The following is a 14,331-nucleotide window of genomic DNA, read 5'->3' as shown; positions in this document are numbered from 1 at the left end:
CTATCTCTGTTATAGGGTTTGTCAACAGGAAAATAGTTTGGGATAATAATTAAATGTATCTAATGTCTCATAAAATGTTTGACTAATCTAAATGTAATTATTTAAATTTAGTAAATTAAATAGATGTAAATAAAATAAAAGGTTTTTTTGGTGAAAGTTTTCAATAATTGTTTTATGGTATATGTTCTTAAAAATTGTTACCCAAAATCTTTTTGTAACTTGAAATTTTATATTTCTATTCAGTTAAATTAAAAGATACAAATGATTGGCCCTGGCCAATATTATTCAGTGGTTAGAGCGTCCTTCAGGAACAGGGGTGGAGGATGGACCGGGTGAGCGTTATACCTGGAGTGTAGAGAGAGGGTCTGGGCACTATCCTGGCAGCAATGATGGCAGAGCCAGACAGAGAGAGACTTGCCAGACACAGGATCAGTAGGACACTGCCTGGCCTGGTGAGCCTGCCCACCTATCCCCAAAAGGGCAGGCAAAGACCCTGATACCAGCCTGGCTTGGATAAGCCTAGGGTGGGCCCAGAAGAAGCTGAGACCTGGCCTGGATTCTGTCAACAAGTCCAAACCTTCACAGTGCTGTCCACAGCCCCCGAGAAGAGCCGGCCCCGGGGCACAGCCAGTGCAGTTATACTGCTCTGGTGACACAGCAGGATCTGTGTGCAGATCATGTTGTCCATACTCCAGACCCTGGGAGACTGATCATAGGATGCGTTGAAGACTGGTCTGGTCTGGTGTTGAGATGACCGCTAGGGCATACACAGTGCCAACGTGGCCTGTCAGGATCTGCACCTGCTCCTTGGACTCAATGTCTCACACGTGGATGAGGTTCTCGTAGGCGCCACAGACAATGTGGAGATTCGTCACGGCGATAGAATACACACTGCCACCAGCTGTCTATAGGACATGGATGCAGTCGAGGGTCTGGATATCCCAGATCTTGATTGTCTGGTAGGAACCACTGTATAGGTAGCTCTGGGCAGCCACCAGGGCCCGCACCCAGTGGTTTAGGCCTGTTAGCTCCTTCAGCTTCAGCTCAGTGCCCATAATGTCCCAGACCTTGATGGCCTTCAGGGAGCCACTGAAGAGCATTTTGTGTGAGGGGACCAGTGTGCACACGGTTGTCATAGGCCTGAATCATGTTCACCTTCTGCAGGTACTGGATATCCCACACAATGGTGGTGCAGTCTGCTGAGCCGCTGTAGAGCTTGCACCCCTGGTGGCAGAGTGCCAGCACAATGCCATCATGGCCCTCCAGTGTCTTCTGGCACTTGTAGATAGCACACGTGTCCCATACCTTGATGTTCTTGTCAGAGGAGCCACTGAAGAGCAGGTCCCCCATGGAGTAGACACAGAGACACCAGAGCGGGCCCTGGTGGCCCCAAAGGTTCCTTTGTACTTGAAGATCTGCTGTGGGTCATAGGATCCTAGGATGCCCATATTCAGCCATGTGTTGATGTGGGACAACTCATTGTTCAACATGGATGCGTCCCTCTGGAACTCCATGAGGTCCTCGCTCAGCTTGCTCTGGTTTTCATCCAGGACATTGAACTTGAGCTCCAGGCTCTTCTCCAGCTGGTCAATCTTCTCTGAGAGCTTGCCCAGCATGGGGCACAGGAAGGTGATCTCCTGGTCCTTCTGGGCCCACGCCACGTGCATCTCATGGAATTAGTCATCCATCTGCTGGAGGAACTCCTTCAGGCCCTCAAAGAGGCAGGTCTCCAGATGGGTCTCATACGTCTTCCGGTTCCCAATGAATGTGCATCCGTACTTGGAGTGGGGACACTTGATGTGCTCACACTCCTTGAGGTGGGCCTCCAGGTTCATCTTGAGAAGGAGCGGGCAGTTGGGGGTGTTGGGCACCGCACAGGCCTGTAGTCATAGCTGCTCTCGTGGTCCTTCAGGCACTGAGCTTAATAATGAAGGGGCACCCTCGGGGGTCCACCTCAATGACAGTGGGTTTCCTGACCCCTGTTGCCTGACAGCATGCTTGCAGTGGATGGAGAGCTCCCCGGTCTGCTCGGCCACGGCAATGTTGTTCACCACCATCGTCAGCTTGGCATTGTCCACAGGACACTTCTCCAACTTCAAGGCACATCTTTGACAGAATGTATGCCCACACATGGTGATCACAGGGTCCTTAAACACACTGTAGCAGAGCTGGCAGCACAGCTTCACCGCGAGCTGCTTGGCAAAGACCAGTGGCTCCAGCTCCTCCTCCTTCTCAGGCAGCGAGAACATGGAGCATAGGAGCGAATGGAGTGCAGGGAGCGAATGGAGATGGCCAAGCCAGAGTGGCGTGGGGTGCTCATGGGGGGCATGCTGTCCTCCTCATCCCGAGGGGAGTAGGCAAAGGTGCTGGAGGAGGAGGGCATCCTGCAGTGCTGTTTGTATGTGCTGGTCCCATCCGCTTTGGTGATAGTGGTGATAGCTGAAAAGGCAGGCCCAAAGGTTGTTTCCATTCTGGTCCCGGTGGTGATGTCTGGGGTGGGAAGATTGGTAGGCCCCCAGAGAAGTGGTTGTACCAGGCGCTATTGCCTGTGCTCATGCTCTAGAGAAGCATCTAGGGTCCTCCGGCAGCATCTCCCACCTGCCACCACCCAGGAATGGCATCCCCCCCGCCCCCCCGCTTCATTGTGCCCCCATGGCTGCCGGCCTGAAAAAAGATGGGCATCATCTTTAAACCTGCTTCTTAGGTCAAAACATGCAACCAGTCACACACGTAGTCAAGGATATTCAATGCCTGGTGATGTCAACCTTAGGGAAGTTACCAGATTTGGAAAAACCCTTTTTCCTTGGGCAACTACTGCAATAACCACCACAGCAATAGCCAACCAGACGAATCTTTAAATTCCTTTGCATGAGTTATATTAGAAAATAGAATTCCTTTTGACCATATCCTAGTTAAGCAAGGTGGTTTGCTCTGTTGTTTATACCCCTCATTGTACTTTGATAAGACACCTGTGGTAAAATAGAGACAAAACTAGGCAGAATCAGGGCACAAACCAAATGATTCAATCTAGTGTCCACTGACAGCTCATGGTTCTTAACTATCTTGGTTCTTTAATACCTGCGGGAAGCCATCCACTACCGATACTATCATGAGAGTGCACCAAGGAATGCAGAAGGCCGAAGGACCTTGGACAATTAGCAGGGCTAATGTCAAGCACCATTGTTCTGTTGAGATAGTGATGGCTCAAAGCAATTTCCTGACCCAATAGCCTCAGAGTAAATGTTTACTGAACTTTCCTGATCTTTATTGACCTTAGAGACGGTCTGTCTGCTACCTGTTTGCTGTGTATCTAAAATTGAATAAAAAGCAGATAAGGGCAGGTTTCAGTGTGCCTCTCTAAGAGAGAGGTCTCCACCTGGCCCCCCATGCCTTCTAAATTCATATTTCTTGTCTAGTGTTTTCATTTGTGCGTTGGCCCCTCCTTCAGATCCTGAACCCCCACCGCAAAAGGTTGCGGCAAATACCTGACTACTCTCAGCTTTATTAAGGGTATAAATCCTGGTTCAGATTTATTCTTCAAATTGAACTTAGCATTTTGTTTGTTATTATAGAAAATTTTGCTGTTATAAAACTTTGTTTTACATAGCTCAGTGTTATAATGATACCACCCCAATAATGGCTGCTCAACATTTTGAGATGAAGTCTCAGATGAGAAACCTCCAGAAAATGTTTGCCTTTAGAGAAACATCATGGTAAAGCCTTCCCCTGTTCTTGTACTCTTGTTGCTCAAATGTGGCCCAGTGTTCCTTTAGGTCAGTGGTGGGCAAACTCATTAGTCAACAGAGCCAAATATCAACAATACAACGATTGAAATTTCTTTTGAGAGCCGAAAACCGACTTCTGCGCATGGGCCACGAAGTTTCAATCGCACTGTACGTGAGCGCGGTATTTTGTGGAAGAGCCATACTCAAGGGGCCAAAGAGCCGCATGTGGCTCGTGAGCCGCAGTTTGCCAACCACTGCTTTAGGTCAAAGAAACCACTTTCCCTTCTACATGGGACATGACATACTGGGAATGAGCCTTCCTGGCGACAAGGGACTGGCAATGGCATGATGTACTGAAAATGAACCTTCCTGACAATGGAGGACCATTGCTTTTAATAACTCATCAGTGCTGCTTTCTGATAATTGATCAGTGATGTTTTCGAGGAATAATATTCATCAAAAGGGAAAAAATGTACCAAAAAATAAGGAACCACTTTAAAATGCAGCTGGAGCTGCTACCCCACAGGAACTGCCTTGCACATCTTATGCCTCAAACCTTGGAATGCTAAAACAGGGCAGAATCATCTTGGGACTGGGCCTAAAGCAACACTGTGCCCCGTAGAACTGTTTGCAAAGACAGTAAGAAAGCAGTTATGACTATTGGACTGCAAATTAAAAAGTTGTTTAGAATTAACATCACTATGTTATGTCACCGGCATCAATAGAAATGCCTTCCTTATATGGATGCAATTCTTCCCTTTTCCCTTCTCATAAATACCCCTTTGCCTTTGTCAGAACACTATTTGGGTTTCTGTCTGAATCAGTGATTCCTGAATAGTTTTGCTTTGATCTCAAATAAATGCTTGTTGCCTCTCACTTGAAAGGTATTTTATCTTTAAGTTAATAATACCTATGTAATGCAACCTCCACAACAACCCCAACGGGTGAGGTTTGGAGAGTTTCTGGGTTGGTGAACAGGTGAAGTTTCGGAGAGTGGTGTACCTGGAGAGGGCGTGGAAGCTCCTTGCCCCTTCCCCATACCCGGCCCTATGTTTCTCTTCCACTTGGCTGTTCCCGAGTTATATCTTCTTATAATAAACCAGTGATCAAGTAAGTGAAACAATTCTCTGAGTTCTGTGAGGCACTCTACCAAATGAATCAAACCCAAAGAGGGGGTCGTGGGAATCTCCAATCTATAGCCAGTTGGTCAGAAGCACAGGTGACACCGGAACTTTTGATGGCAGTTGGAAGGGGTGGGGGCGGTATTGTAAGACTGAGCCCTTAACCTGTGGGATCTGACATTATCTTCAGCTAGATAGTGTCAGAACTGAGTTGAACTGTAGGACTCCCCGCTGGTGTCAGAGAATTGCTTGCTGGTATAGGGAAAAGCCCCTACACTGGAATTGGGTGCAGAACGTTAGCAGTGTATCCCTGGAAGGGTTGCTCCAGCCTCTCATCGGAGGGGGATCAATGCTTAGGTTTCCTACAGGACAACTAGAAGGGAGAGGCAGCTGGATGCCAACCAGGTGTGCACAGGTACCAGTGAAGGACATGGCATCAGGAGGGCTCCGTCTCGGACTCTGAAGCCTGTCTGACCAGGGGAGGCTCACGGGAGCCACCCACAGAGATCGCATGCCTTCGGTGAGAGCAGCTCTTAGGAGTTCTCCATGGATTCCCGTGTTCCCTCTAAAAAGGCTTGCAGCCCGTGTACAACCAAAGACAGTATGTGGAAGTCCCACCTGGGTGGATGAGAAGAAGGATGTCCGGACAAGAGAAAATGAAGCAGCATGATGTTTGAGAACAGTTGCTCTGAGCTTTTGTTCTGTGAATCACAGATGATGAACAAAAAAAAACCCCAGAGTGAATGAACAACTTGATCTGTCAAACTTTGAGAGAGATTAAAAAAGCCTGTCATAATTTCTCCTCCGTTCTAAGACACATTGCATTTCACCTTTTATTGTTTCTGAAATCAGGATGTCTAATAATCACAGTCGAAAGGACCCTGCCTGCCACCTAGAAGAGTGACTCAGCAGATTCTTGTCTGGGCAGCTGCTGGCCAGCTCATCTCAGGTGGTGTGACCATCCAGGCGCAGGCAAGCACCTATCTGTCTTTGGCAAGTGTCTACAGCCCTTCAGGAGGCACAGTGGTCTGAACTGAACTAGGTGGAAATGACTTTAACCAAGTACAAGAGGCCAGTGAAGCACAGGGTCCTTCTCCCGGCCTGAAATCTCACTTTAGATTATAAAGGGTTAATGGGGCCAATGATAGCTCAGGTTGGGGATGGCCACGTGTGCCCGCTTTGCTCTGCGTGGCTGCTGTGACCAGGGGAGGCTCACAGCTTGATTCCATTTCGGTTCCAGCCAAGGTGGGAGCGGCTGGTAGTGATCGTGGGCGTCTGTCACATGGCAAGGGGCACAGAGCTAAGAGGAGCTGCTTTCCTCCCTTCCCATCTGTTAGGAAGTCCTATCAGCGAGCTATCATATCAGATATATGCCAGCTTATTTCAGTTCCTCCTTTTTCATAGCAGTTTTTAAGTGATATATTTGATAGCATGTTATTATTATTTTTAAAAATATATATTTTACTGATTTTTTTTTTTACAGAGAGGAAGGGAGAGGGAGAGAGAGTTAGAAACATCGATCAGCTGCCTCCTGCACACTCCCCACTGGGTATGTGCCCACAACCAAGGTACATGCCCTTGACCGGAATCGAACCTGGGACCCTTGAGTCCGCAGGCCGACGCTCTATCCACTGAGCCAAACCGGCTAGGGCACATGTTATTACTTTATCAAGGGAGTGGATGGCGCCCTTAATCAAAACCAAATGTCCCCGTGAGATTCATATTATTGGTTCTCTTTGACTCCTTGCGGTGTATGTATGTTACAGGTGCACCGATCTTTCATTCTCTAGTTAATGTCATTTCACTTTTAACCTTCCCAAGTCATTGTGTTTTGATATTCTCTTATTCACAACATCCACTGGATATTATTTTTTGACTTAGATTCTTTTAAAATAAGAATCTCACATTTCACTTGTAGTGTTAGTAAGATATGGTTTATCTTACTACTACCCCATGTCTTTTGTGTTTTTAATCTTTCCTTTCTGCCTCTGCTTTCTAAATTTTGCAATATGATCATATATAAATGTAAGTATCTGTTTGTTCTAATTATGTAAAAATTATCAGCTTGCTGTTACTATTCAAAACACCATTATTTAATGAAATACTTAATCTCTTCTTAAATTGTCAATGCCAGGAGTGAAGCTGGCTGCTCCCACTAAGATGGTAAATTAATGCTCTGACTTCTCCGTTATTTTTGCAAGCATTTAGAAGCTGCCATTGAAAGCTTCTTCTACTAAATGTTTCCCATGCTTATTGCCTGTATCGGTCACGTATATATATTTTTAATTTTATGTGTCTTATGATGTCCCAGGACTAGCCATTCTTAGAGATGGCAAAGGGCTAGCTTGGGAGTACACCTTTAAGATGCAAACCTGCCGTATCTCTCACATATCAGAACACTGTTTCCCCTGCCCCCAATTGTCCCAGGGCCAGGCAGCAGGCAACTGGAGACCAGCCCTAGAGCTGAAGCCTGCCAGAGTTCCTCAAACTGGCCAATCCTAACCTGTTTCCCCTGCCCTGCTCCCTTTTCCACCAGGAACCCCAAAGAAAGCTCTGGCCTAGGCTTCTGCCCCCAACAAACCTGGTGCTCCCCCACGTGGCCCTGCAAGGCATGGCATGCCCTTCTCTTGGGAAATGCAAGTAATGAATTCTTCTCTCAATGGCATTGGCCTCTCTGTGTCCTCACTGTCACCCCCATAAAACAAAGCCCCGTGGGTACAGAGGAAACACTGCTGCCTTCATCTCTGAGGATTTGGTTCTACTGTCCGAGCGGACCGTGTGGCCCGGCCTCCCTGCAAGGGTCGGACTCAGCCAGCCTCCTCCTATCCCTGCCCCTGTGTCCTGAGGAGCCTCCTTCACCTCAGGCCGGGGTCCTACCTGAGTGGAGGGGAGGGGCTGACTGACACCCCACCTCCTTGTGCGTCCAGCCTCACCCCCCCCCCCTCGGGCAGGGGTGACTGCATTCTGCCAGGTCAGTGGTCGGCAAACTGCGGCTCGCGAGCCACATGCGGCTCTTTGGCCCCTTGAGTGTGGCTCTTCCACAAAATACCACGGCCTGGGCGAGTCTATTTTGAAGAAGTGGCGTAAGAAGAAGTTGAAGTTTAAAAAATTTGGCTCTCAAACGAAATTTCAATCGTTGTGCTGTTGATATTTGGCTCTGTTGACTAATGAGTTTGCCGACCACTGTGCCAGGTTCTCTGCCAGAGACTCCTTAGGAGAGTCAGTCTGCACGGCACATACACGCAGTCCTGTCTACACAAACTACAGTCTTTCAGTTGTTTCAGGGAATCTGGCAGGAGGCGAGTCTGAGCTCACTTACTACTGTATGCTGAGGTTACCCCGCGGTGGTTTCCTGTATCAGCCTAAGATGGAAGCCAAAGACATCATAATGACAACGGGAAACACAGCAGGCATTTCTACAAAGAACCGAGCCATGAGACCCCCGGTGGGCCACCCTGGTCAAGAGTGAGCTGTCCAGTGCCCATCAGAGTGCCAGGATGTGGCAGGGTCACCGAGGACCGCGCGTGTTGAAATCACTTGGAGGCTCATAAAAATCCTGCTTTTGGGTCCCAGCCTCAACCTAGGAGTTAGAATCTCTCAGGAGGAGCCTGAAGTTCCCCATGTTGCTCTGAGGCGTACTAAATGCCGAGAGCCTCCAGCACAGAGGAGGGGCAGGCCAACATTTGCCGGGGGTCTGCCCTGCTCCAAGTGCTGGGTCTAACACGCTGCATGAGTCCTCTCAAAACGCCCTGAAGCAGAGACCCTGAGCTCCCGCGCTGGCACCAGAGCACTCACCCTGCAGTCCCCTCGCACGCAGAGGCTGAAGGCATCCTTGTAGGAGCATCGCGTCCCGTCATGCACCATGCGCTTCATGGACACTACCTCCCCGGTCTCCTTGGACTCACAGTAGAGGTGGCACCTCTCCTTGGCTGGAAGGGAAGAGGGGTGTTAGGGGAAAGCGTGGGCTGCTCTGCTCACCTTCTTTCCCAAGTCCACTCATGAGAAATTCCCATGAGGGTCTTCTTAAGACTTAATCCCCTCCTGTACCCCTCCTCCCCCCTCCCCCCCACATCGCCCTGGGGCAGGAAAAGGAAAGGGGCCAGGAGACTGCAACCCCTTCGAGTTTCCTCCTCAGGGACTTGGGAAGAGCTTTTCCCAGAGGAGCCAGGATGTTGTTGGAGCAGCCCAGGCCTCAGGCCCCGACACCCAGGGGAAGGCCAATGGCTATTCGCCAGCTTTTCAACTGAAGACCCTCTTCAGTCAACCTTCTCTAAAACCCCAGATAAGGCTAGACGCCGCTTGATTCAGTCTTGGGTCCCTGGCGTCTTCCCTTCTCAGTATTTCTCTCAGAAGTCACTAAAACGCTGGGCTATTTGATGGCTATCCACCCTGCCCGCCAGGCTGCAGCCCGCCTCTGGGGGGCCTGTTCTGTGCTGGCTCCCCTGCCTGCAGGGCGCTCTGCTGGCATATCACACGCAGGATGATGGAGACGGGCCCTTGCTGGCAGCCTGCCCCTGCCCAATGCCTGGAGGGAACAAAAACTGCATGTTTAAAATTCCACCACGAGGGAGGGGAACCAAACAGAATACAACCGGGATCATGCCTGAAGCTGCCAGGCCTTTTGGTACCTAGGAGCCAATAAATTCCTTTGAGCACACAAAGTAGTTCATGTTACCTTTTCTGACACTTGACTGAGTCCTGACTGTCATCTGAAATATGAGAAGGCTAGAGGTAGCCTGGCTCCCTGGCAGGGTCCCCTCAGCTCCGTCCCCACCTCCATCCCTGAGCGGGTTTAATAACACACCTACAGCCTCCTCCAGCGGGTGGAGGCAGCAGAGCCTGGCCCTGGCTGAGCCTCCTGGTCCCCTCCCCTGCGTCCTGGGCCAGGCCCAGTGTCCTGGCCCCTCTGGGACTGTAGTCCTGCCTCAAGCCCCAGCCTCAATCGTGGAGTGGACCCCGGCAGCCCTGCGGCTGACCGCCTTGCTCACACAGACTCACAGGAAGGGTGAGCCCCAGTCCACCCACCCTGCCCTGCCCTGAGCCTCACTCTGCCCTCCACTCAGAGCCTCACCGTCCCGGTGCTCATGGGGCAGCCAGTGGTGCTGGGCATCACCATGCTCGAAGTACAGGTCCCACTGCCGGCACTGTTCCTCACGGAAGTCGGCCAGGGAGTCGGGACAGTCCTGGGAGTTGCAGAGCTGGAAATCGTAGCCAAGACCCGAACAGGTGCGGCCGCCGTTGGCCGGGCTGGAGGAGAGAGCAAAGGCCTTGCAGCTCGGTCCAGCAGGAAGACGCCAGCACTCAGCGCTCCACGTGTACAGTCTGGGGGATCCTGGAGTCTCAGGTGTCGGGTCAGCTCTGCTGACCGAAGGGACCCAGGCCTGCCCTGTCCTGTTCTGGACACAAGACCAGGGCAGCACCCCAGCCTCCCAGGCCCCAGAGCATCAGGTATAGAGGGCTGGCAATCCTCCCTGGCGGCCCCGTGTCTCCTCTCCATGGGGGTCTGTGCCTGCGCCTGACACAGGGTGGGCACGCAAAGAGCAGTTCTGAAATAGCAGAGTCCCACTGCCCAGGTTCTTCCCAAGTGTGGGGCGCACGGTGGACACTCCCCCCACCTTCCTCCACCCCAGCGAATTTGGGCTGTTTCCGTAATTCCCTCACTTCCCTGAGAACAACCCACAGCGCACTAGCCCCACGGAAAAGGCACCGGCTCTGGCTGGCAGGTGCATCTGCAAGGTGAAGGATGGGCTGTGGCAGGCCAGACCCTGGGAGGAGCTGGGGGGCGACAGTGCTGCCATATGCCAATTGTGGCAGAGCCAGCCAGCACCCAAGGCCTCACCTGAGACTTGAGCAAGTCATGCTCTGCGGGCAACAAGAAGGGGGACTGCCGTGCAGCACAGCAGAGTGGACGAGAAAGGAGCGGCCTCTGTGAGGCCCCTCCCGCAGCACTGTGTCCTCCAGGGGGTCCGCGGGAATGATGATCAGAAAAGCTTGTGGCAGAAGGACCAAGAGGCCTCAGTGTTTGATAGGAGATCGGAAGAAAGGGTAACTCTGAGATTGACGCCAGGGTCACTGATAATACCATAGACCAATGACAATACCAACAAGGTGTCACCAGGAGAAGGGGGTGCAGGCCTGGCTGCAGGCGTGGGGAGCCAGGAGAGCAGCAGCCGCCATGGGGGAAGCAGGAAGGGTCTGCTGTTGCTGGAATCCCTGGCCAGCCCAGGCAGGAGGCATAGTGATTGGAACTGAAATCCATGTGGACTCCAAAACAGAGGGAGCTGGAGAGTTTGGGGTGGGGAAGAGCAAGCGAAATACTAGAGACTGGACTGTTGGCAGTTTTACAACCACTAGGGTCTGGGCAGCGAACACAGTGGGAACTCAGTCCTGCAGGCAGGGTCTAGCTAGAGCTGCATGGGCGTCTTCACACTAGTCCCAGCGTCATAGGAAGAGCTGGGGACTAGCACAGGGAGTGAGTGTAACACTAAAATGGGCAGCACGAAGTCCCGCAGTTATCACCTGGACAACGAATGAAGGGGTGGCCCGTCTTGCATTTCTGACAAAGAGGCTGTGTGGAGCCCTCGAGCTCAGAAATGCTCTGGGCTGCAGCTGCGCGTGTCTCCCGCAGATGTGAGTGAGGCCGGCGTCAACAAACAGCTGTCAGAGCTGCCTGCTGTCTGACGGGGAATGCCGGCATTGGGCAGGGCGTGGCTATTCTCTGGGAAGGATGGCTTTCAGGACCAGATGGGCTCGCCGGCTGTACTGACAGCTTTGCTCCCGCCACTTGCCCTTGTCCCCTGCTGCCATCATGGAGTCTGGGCAAGGCCGAGGGGTAAATCCCTAGAGTGTGCGTGTGTTTGCTGCCCAGACCCTAGTGATTGTAAAACTGCAAACAGTCCAGTCTCTAGTATTTCGCTTGCTCTTCCCCACCCCAAACTCTCCAGCTCACTCTGTTTGGGAGTCAATATGGATTTCAGTTCCTTCTCCACTGAACCGGGCCAGCGGGTGAGTCTGCTGGAGCCCGAGAACCCAGCATCAGGCAGGAGGAATCAGGGCCTGGATGCCCATGGAGGGCGGGGAAGTCAGGCCGAACCTGCTCTCTCGACTGCACCCTGGGCTCAAGTTACTCCATCAGCATGTGAAGGGGGCAGCTGAGACATTTACTGAGTGCTTGCTGCATGCCAGGCATGCACCACAAGCCGGGAGCCCCACAGTCCTTACCCAGAATCCCATGGCCTCTGCAGTTCTAACTTCCTGTCTGGTCAATCTCTTCCTGAGGCAAGCATGCCCGGGGTGCATGAGGGGAGTCAGGGGCAGGGCACTTTGGGCCCCTTCTTGCTTCTGCTCCTAGTCAGGACGGAAGCTTAGAGCCCCAGGGCAGGAGGTAGTCAGAAATGGGAGGAGAAGGCTCCAGCAGGAGCTGGGGTGGCCAGCCCGAGGCACAAGTGACCTTGAGGGGCAGGCTCTCCCACTGCTGCAGCTCCGGACGCCAGTCCCTTCCTGGCCAACATGGACTTGACCCCTCTCCCCAGAGCTATTACTGCTGAGCCCCTCTGGCTCCCTGGTGGCCAGTTCAGGGCATGGCCAGAGAAAATGCAGCAGCCTGGCTGAGCAGAGCAGGGCAGCTGCTGCAAAGGCAGAGCCCAGCAGTCTAGATGGGCACCGGAGACCTGGGTGGGCTTAAATTTGGGGGCACATTCCTCTGAGAAGTTGATGTGAAGCTAGAGACCTGCTCCCCCAGAAAAATGTTCATGCACAGAAAGTCATAATACAATTTCGGATGAGGCCACGGCAGGGTCCAAAGAAGGGTGATGAGCCCGGGACTGAGGCTTAGGGTCTTGGGACCCCAACCCAAATATCTAGGGGTTCAGGTGGGCAGAGGAGGTGAGTGAAGATGGTTGCGGGGGGGGGCGGGGGCGGCGGGCAGCCTGAGTTGCCCATCAACCTGTATTGCTATGGTGCCCAATCTGGAAGCTAGAAATCTGTTTTCTTTATGTGAAATTCCAGATTTTTAACATTTTCATGTAAATTAAAATCTTTAAAACTCTGGCCAAAGAGAGAAAGACAAAAGCCACCTGTCTCCTGGGAGCCGAGGGCTGCGAATGGGCAGGTGGAAGACCAGTGAGCTGACACCTGTGGGAGTTTTCCTGCACCCAGGTCCTGTTCACATTACTGTACGTGCACCCACAATCACCCCGTGGGCAGGCTGCCTGAGGCCCGGGGGGAGGGGCCTAAGTGACCCGCCCTGACTTCCATGGGGCTGCAGGGGCCCGGGACACAGGCATTCTGGCTCCACGTGCCCCTCTCCATGGGCACTGCCCTGGTGGAGGCCCAGGCTAAGGGTTCAGGCAGGAAGAGTGGCCTGGGTGTGAATAAGTAAGTGGCTGTGGGCCGAGGAGGGGGCATGCATTAGAAAGACTTTTATAAGGTGGAGTGCGTGGGGCGGGGGTGGAGTGGGGGATGAGAGGGACGGGGAGGGGCTAGGGTGGACAGCACAGCAGGCCCCAAACTTGGGAAGCCGGAAGGGGAGCATGGTTGGCAATAGGAGTCCAGTGGGCATGGGGGCAGCCTCTCCAGGTTCTCTCTCCTGGGTAGCTGGGTTCAGGCAGCATGTTGCTGGCCCTGCCCCTTGCCTGACTACAAACAGTTGCTCCCCCTGCTCAGGTTCCTGGCATCTGGGGACCAAGAGAGCTCTCCTCCTTCTTATTCTTAATTCCTGTTCTCTGTCCCACCTTATGTCCTTGATACACTTGACCAGGAAGGACAGAGCCAGCCAGTGTCTGGAGGAGGGTGCAGAGCCTGCGGGGGGATGGGTAGCAGGCCAGGAGACCAGGTTTTCAGGGCTCCAGGCCGGCTTTGCTCCCAGCAGGCTGTGCAACCAGGGCCATGAGGCTTTCCTCTCTGAGTCTCACCTTCCTCCCAGCGATCAGGATGCCGGCCCTTGCACCCTCTCCAGAACTGACATGCAGCAATAGGGGCCCTGCATGATAGGAAGGGGCCTCAGGAACCACAGCTGCCACCCAGGAGAGCTGGGAAACACCAGGGCCAACTTACTGTGGGTTGTCGCACTGGCGGGTCCTGAACTTAACACCTGTGCCACAGGTGCGCGAGCAGGAGCCGAATGGACTCCAGGAGCCCCAGTTGCCATCGCGTTTGAGGATGTCAGGCGTCAGCCAGATGCAGTGTCCTTTAAAGCAGTGCTGAAAGACAGGTCATTTCCTTGACCCAAGGCCTCCTGCCCTCCCTTCCACTTGCTGTGTCCGTGAGGACTGCCTAGCCCTGGAGGCAAATGGGGAGACAGACCTACTCACTCCTGGAAGCTCTAAGCCCCTCAGGAGACCTAGGGAGATGTTGGCCCACCCAGCTTCCCCCACTACTGCCCTGCCCTGCCCTCCTACCATCCTCAGCGCCTTGTCTAGCCAGAGCCTGCCCCACACCATGTCCCTAGGGTGAAGCCACTGGCATGCCCACACAGGGAACACTAA

At 52.6% G+C, this 14,331-nt stretch overlaps 1 protein-coding gene and 1 pseudogene across 2 annotated transcripts in view; both read right to left on the bottom strand.

The window, feature by feature from the left end:
* ADAMTS2 (ADAM metallopeptidase with thrombospondin type 1 motif 2) overlaps positions 1-14,331 on the bottom strand; it is a 262,993-nt gene that overhangs the window by 28,508 nt on the left and 220,154 nt on the right. Inside the window, exons 11-13 of the mRNA XM_079771375.1 lie at positions 13,901-14,046; positions 9,918-10,093; positions 8,642-8,775 (exon numbers count right to left, since the gene is read on the bottom strand). Of these exons, the coding sequence (XP_079627501.1) occupies positions 8,642-8,775; positions 9,918-10,093; positions 13,901-14,046 (456 nt within the window). The remainder of the gene's footprint in view (positions 1-8,641; positions 8,776-9,917; positions 10,094-13,900; positions 14,047-14,331) is intronic.
* On the bottom strand, positions 341-2,556 carry LOC307099609 (E3 ubiquitin-protein ligase TRAF7-like; annotated as a pseudogene). Its single transcript has one exon. The product of its transcript is annotated as an E3 ubiquitin-protein ligase TRAF7-like (transcript).

The sequence above is a fragment of the Cnephaeus nilssonii genome (genome assembly GCF_951640355.1).
Source record: "Cnephaeus nilssonii genome assembly, chromosome: 5".
Taxonomy (NCBI): Eukaryota; Metazoa; Chordata; class Mammalia; order Chiroptera; family Vespertilionidae; genus Cnephaeus; species Cnephaeus nilssonii.
The sequence above is the reverse complement of the archived record's forward strand: the minus strand, read 5'-3'. Positions and strand labels throughout refer to the sequence as shown.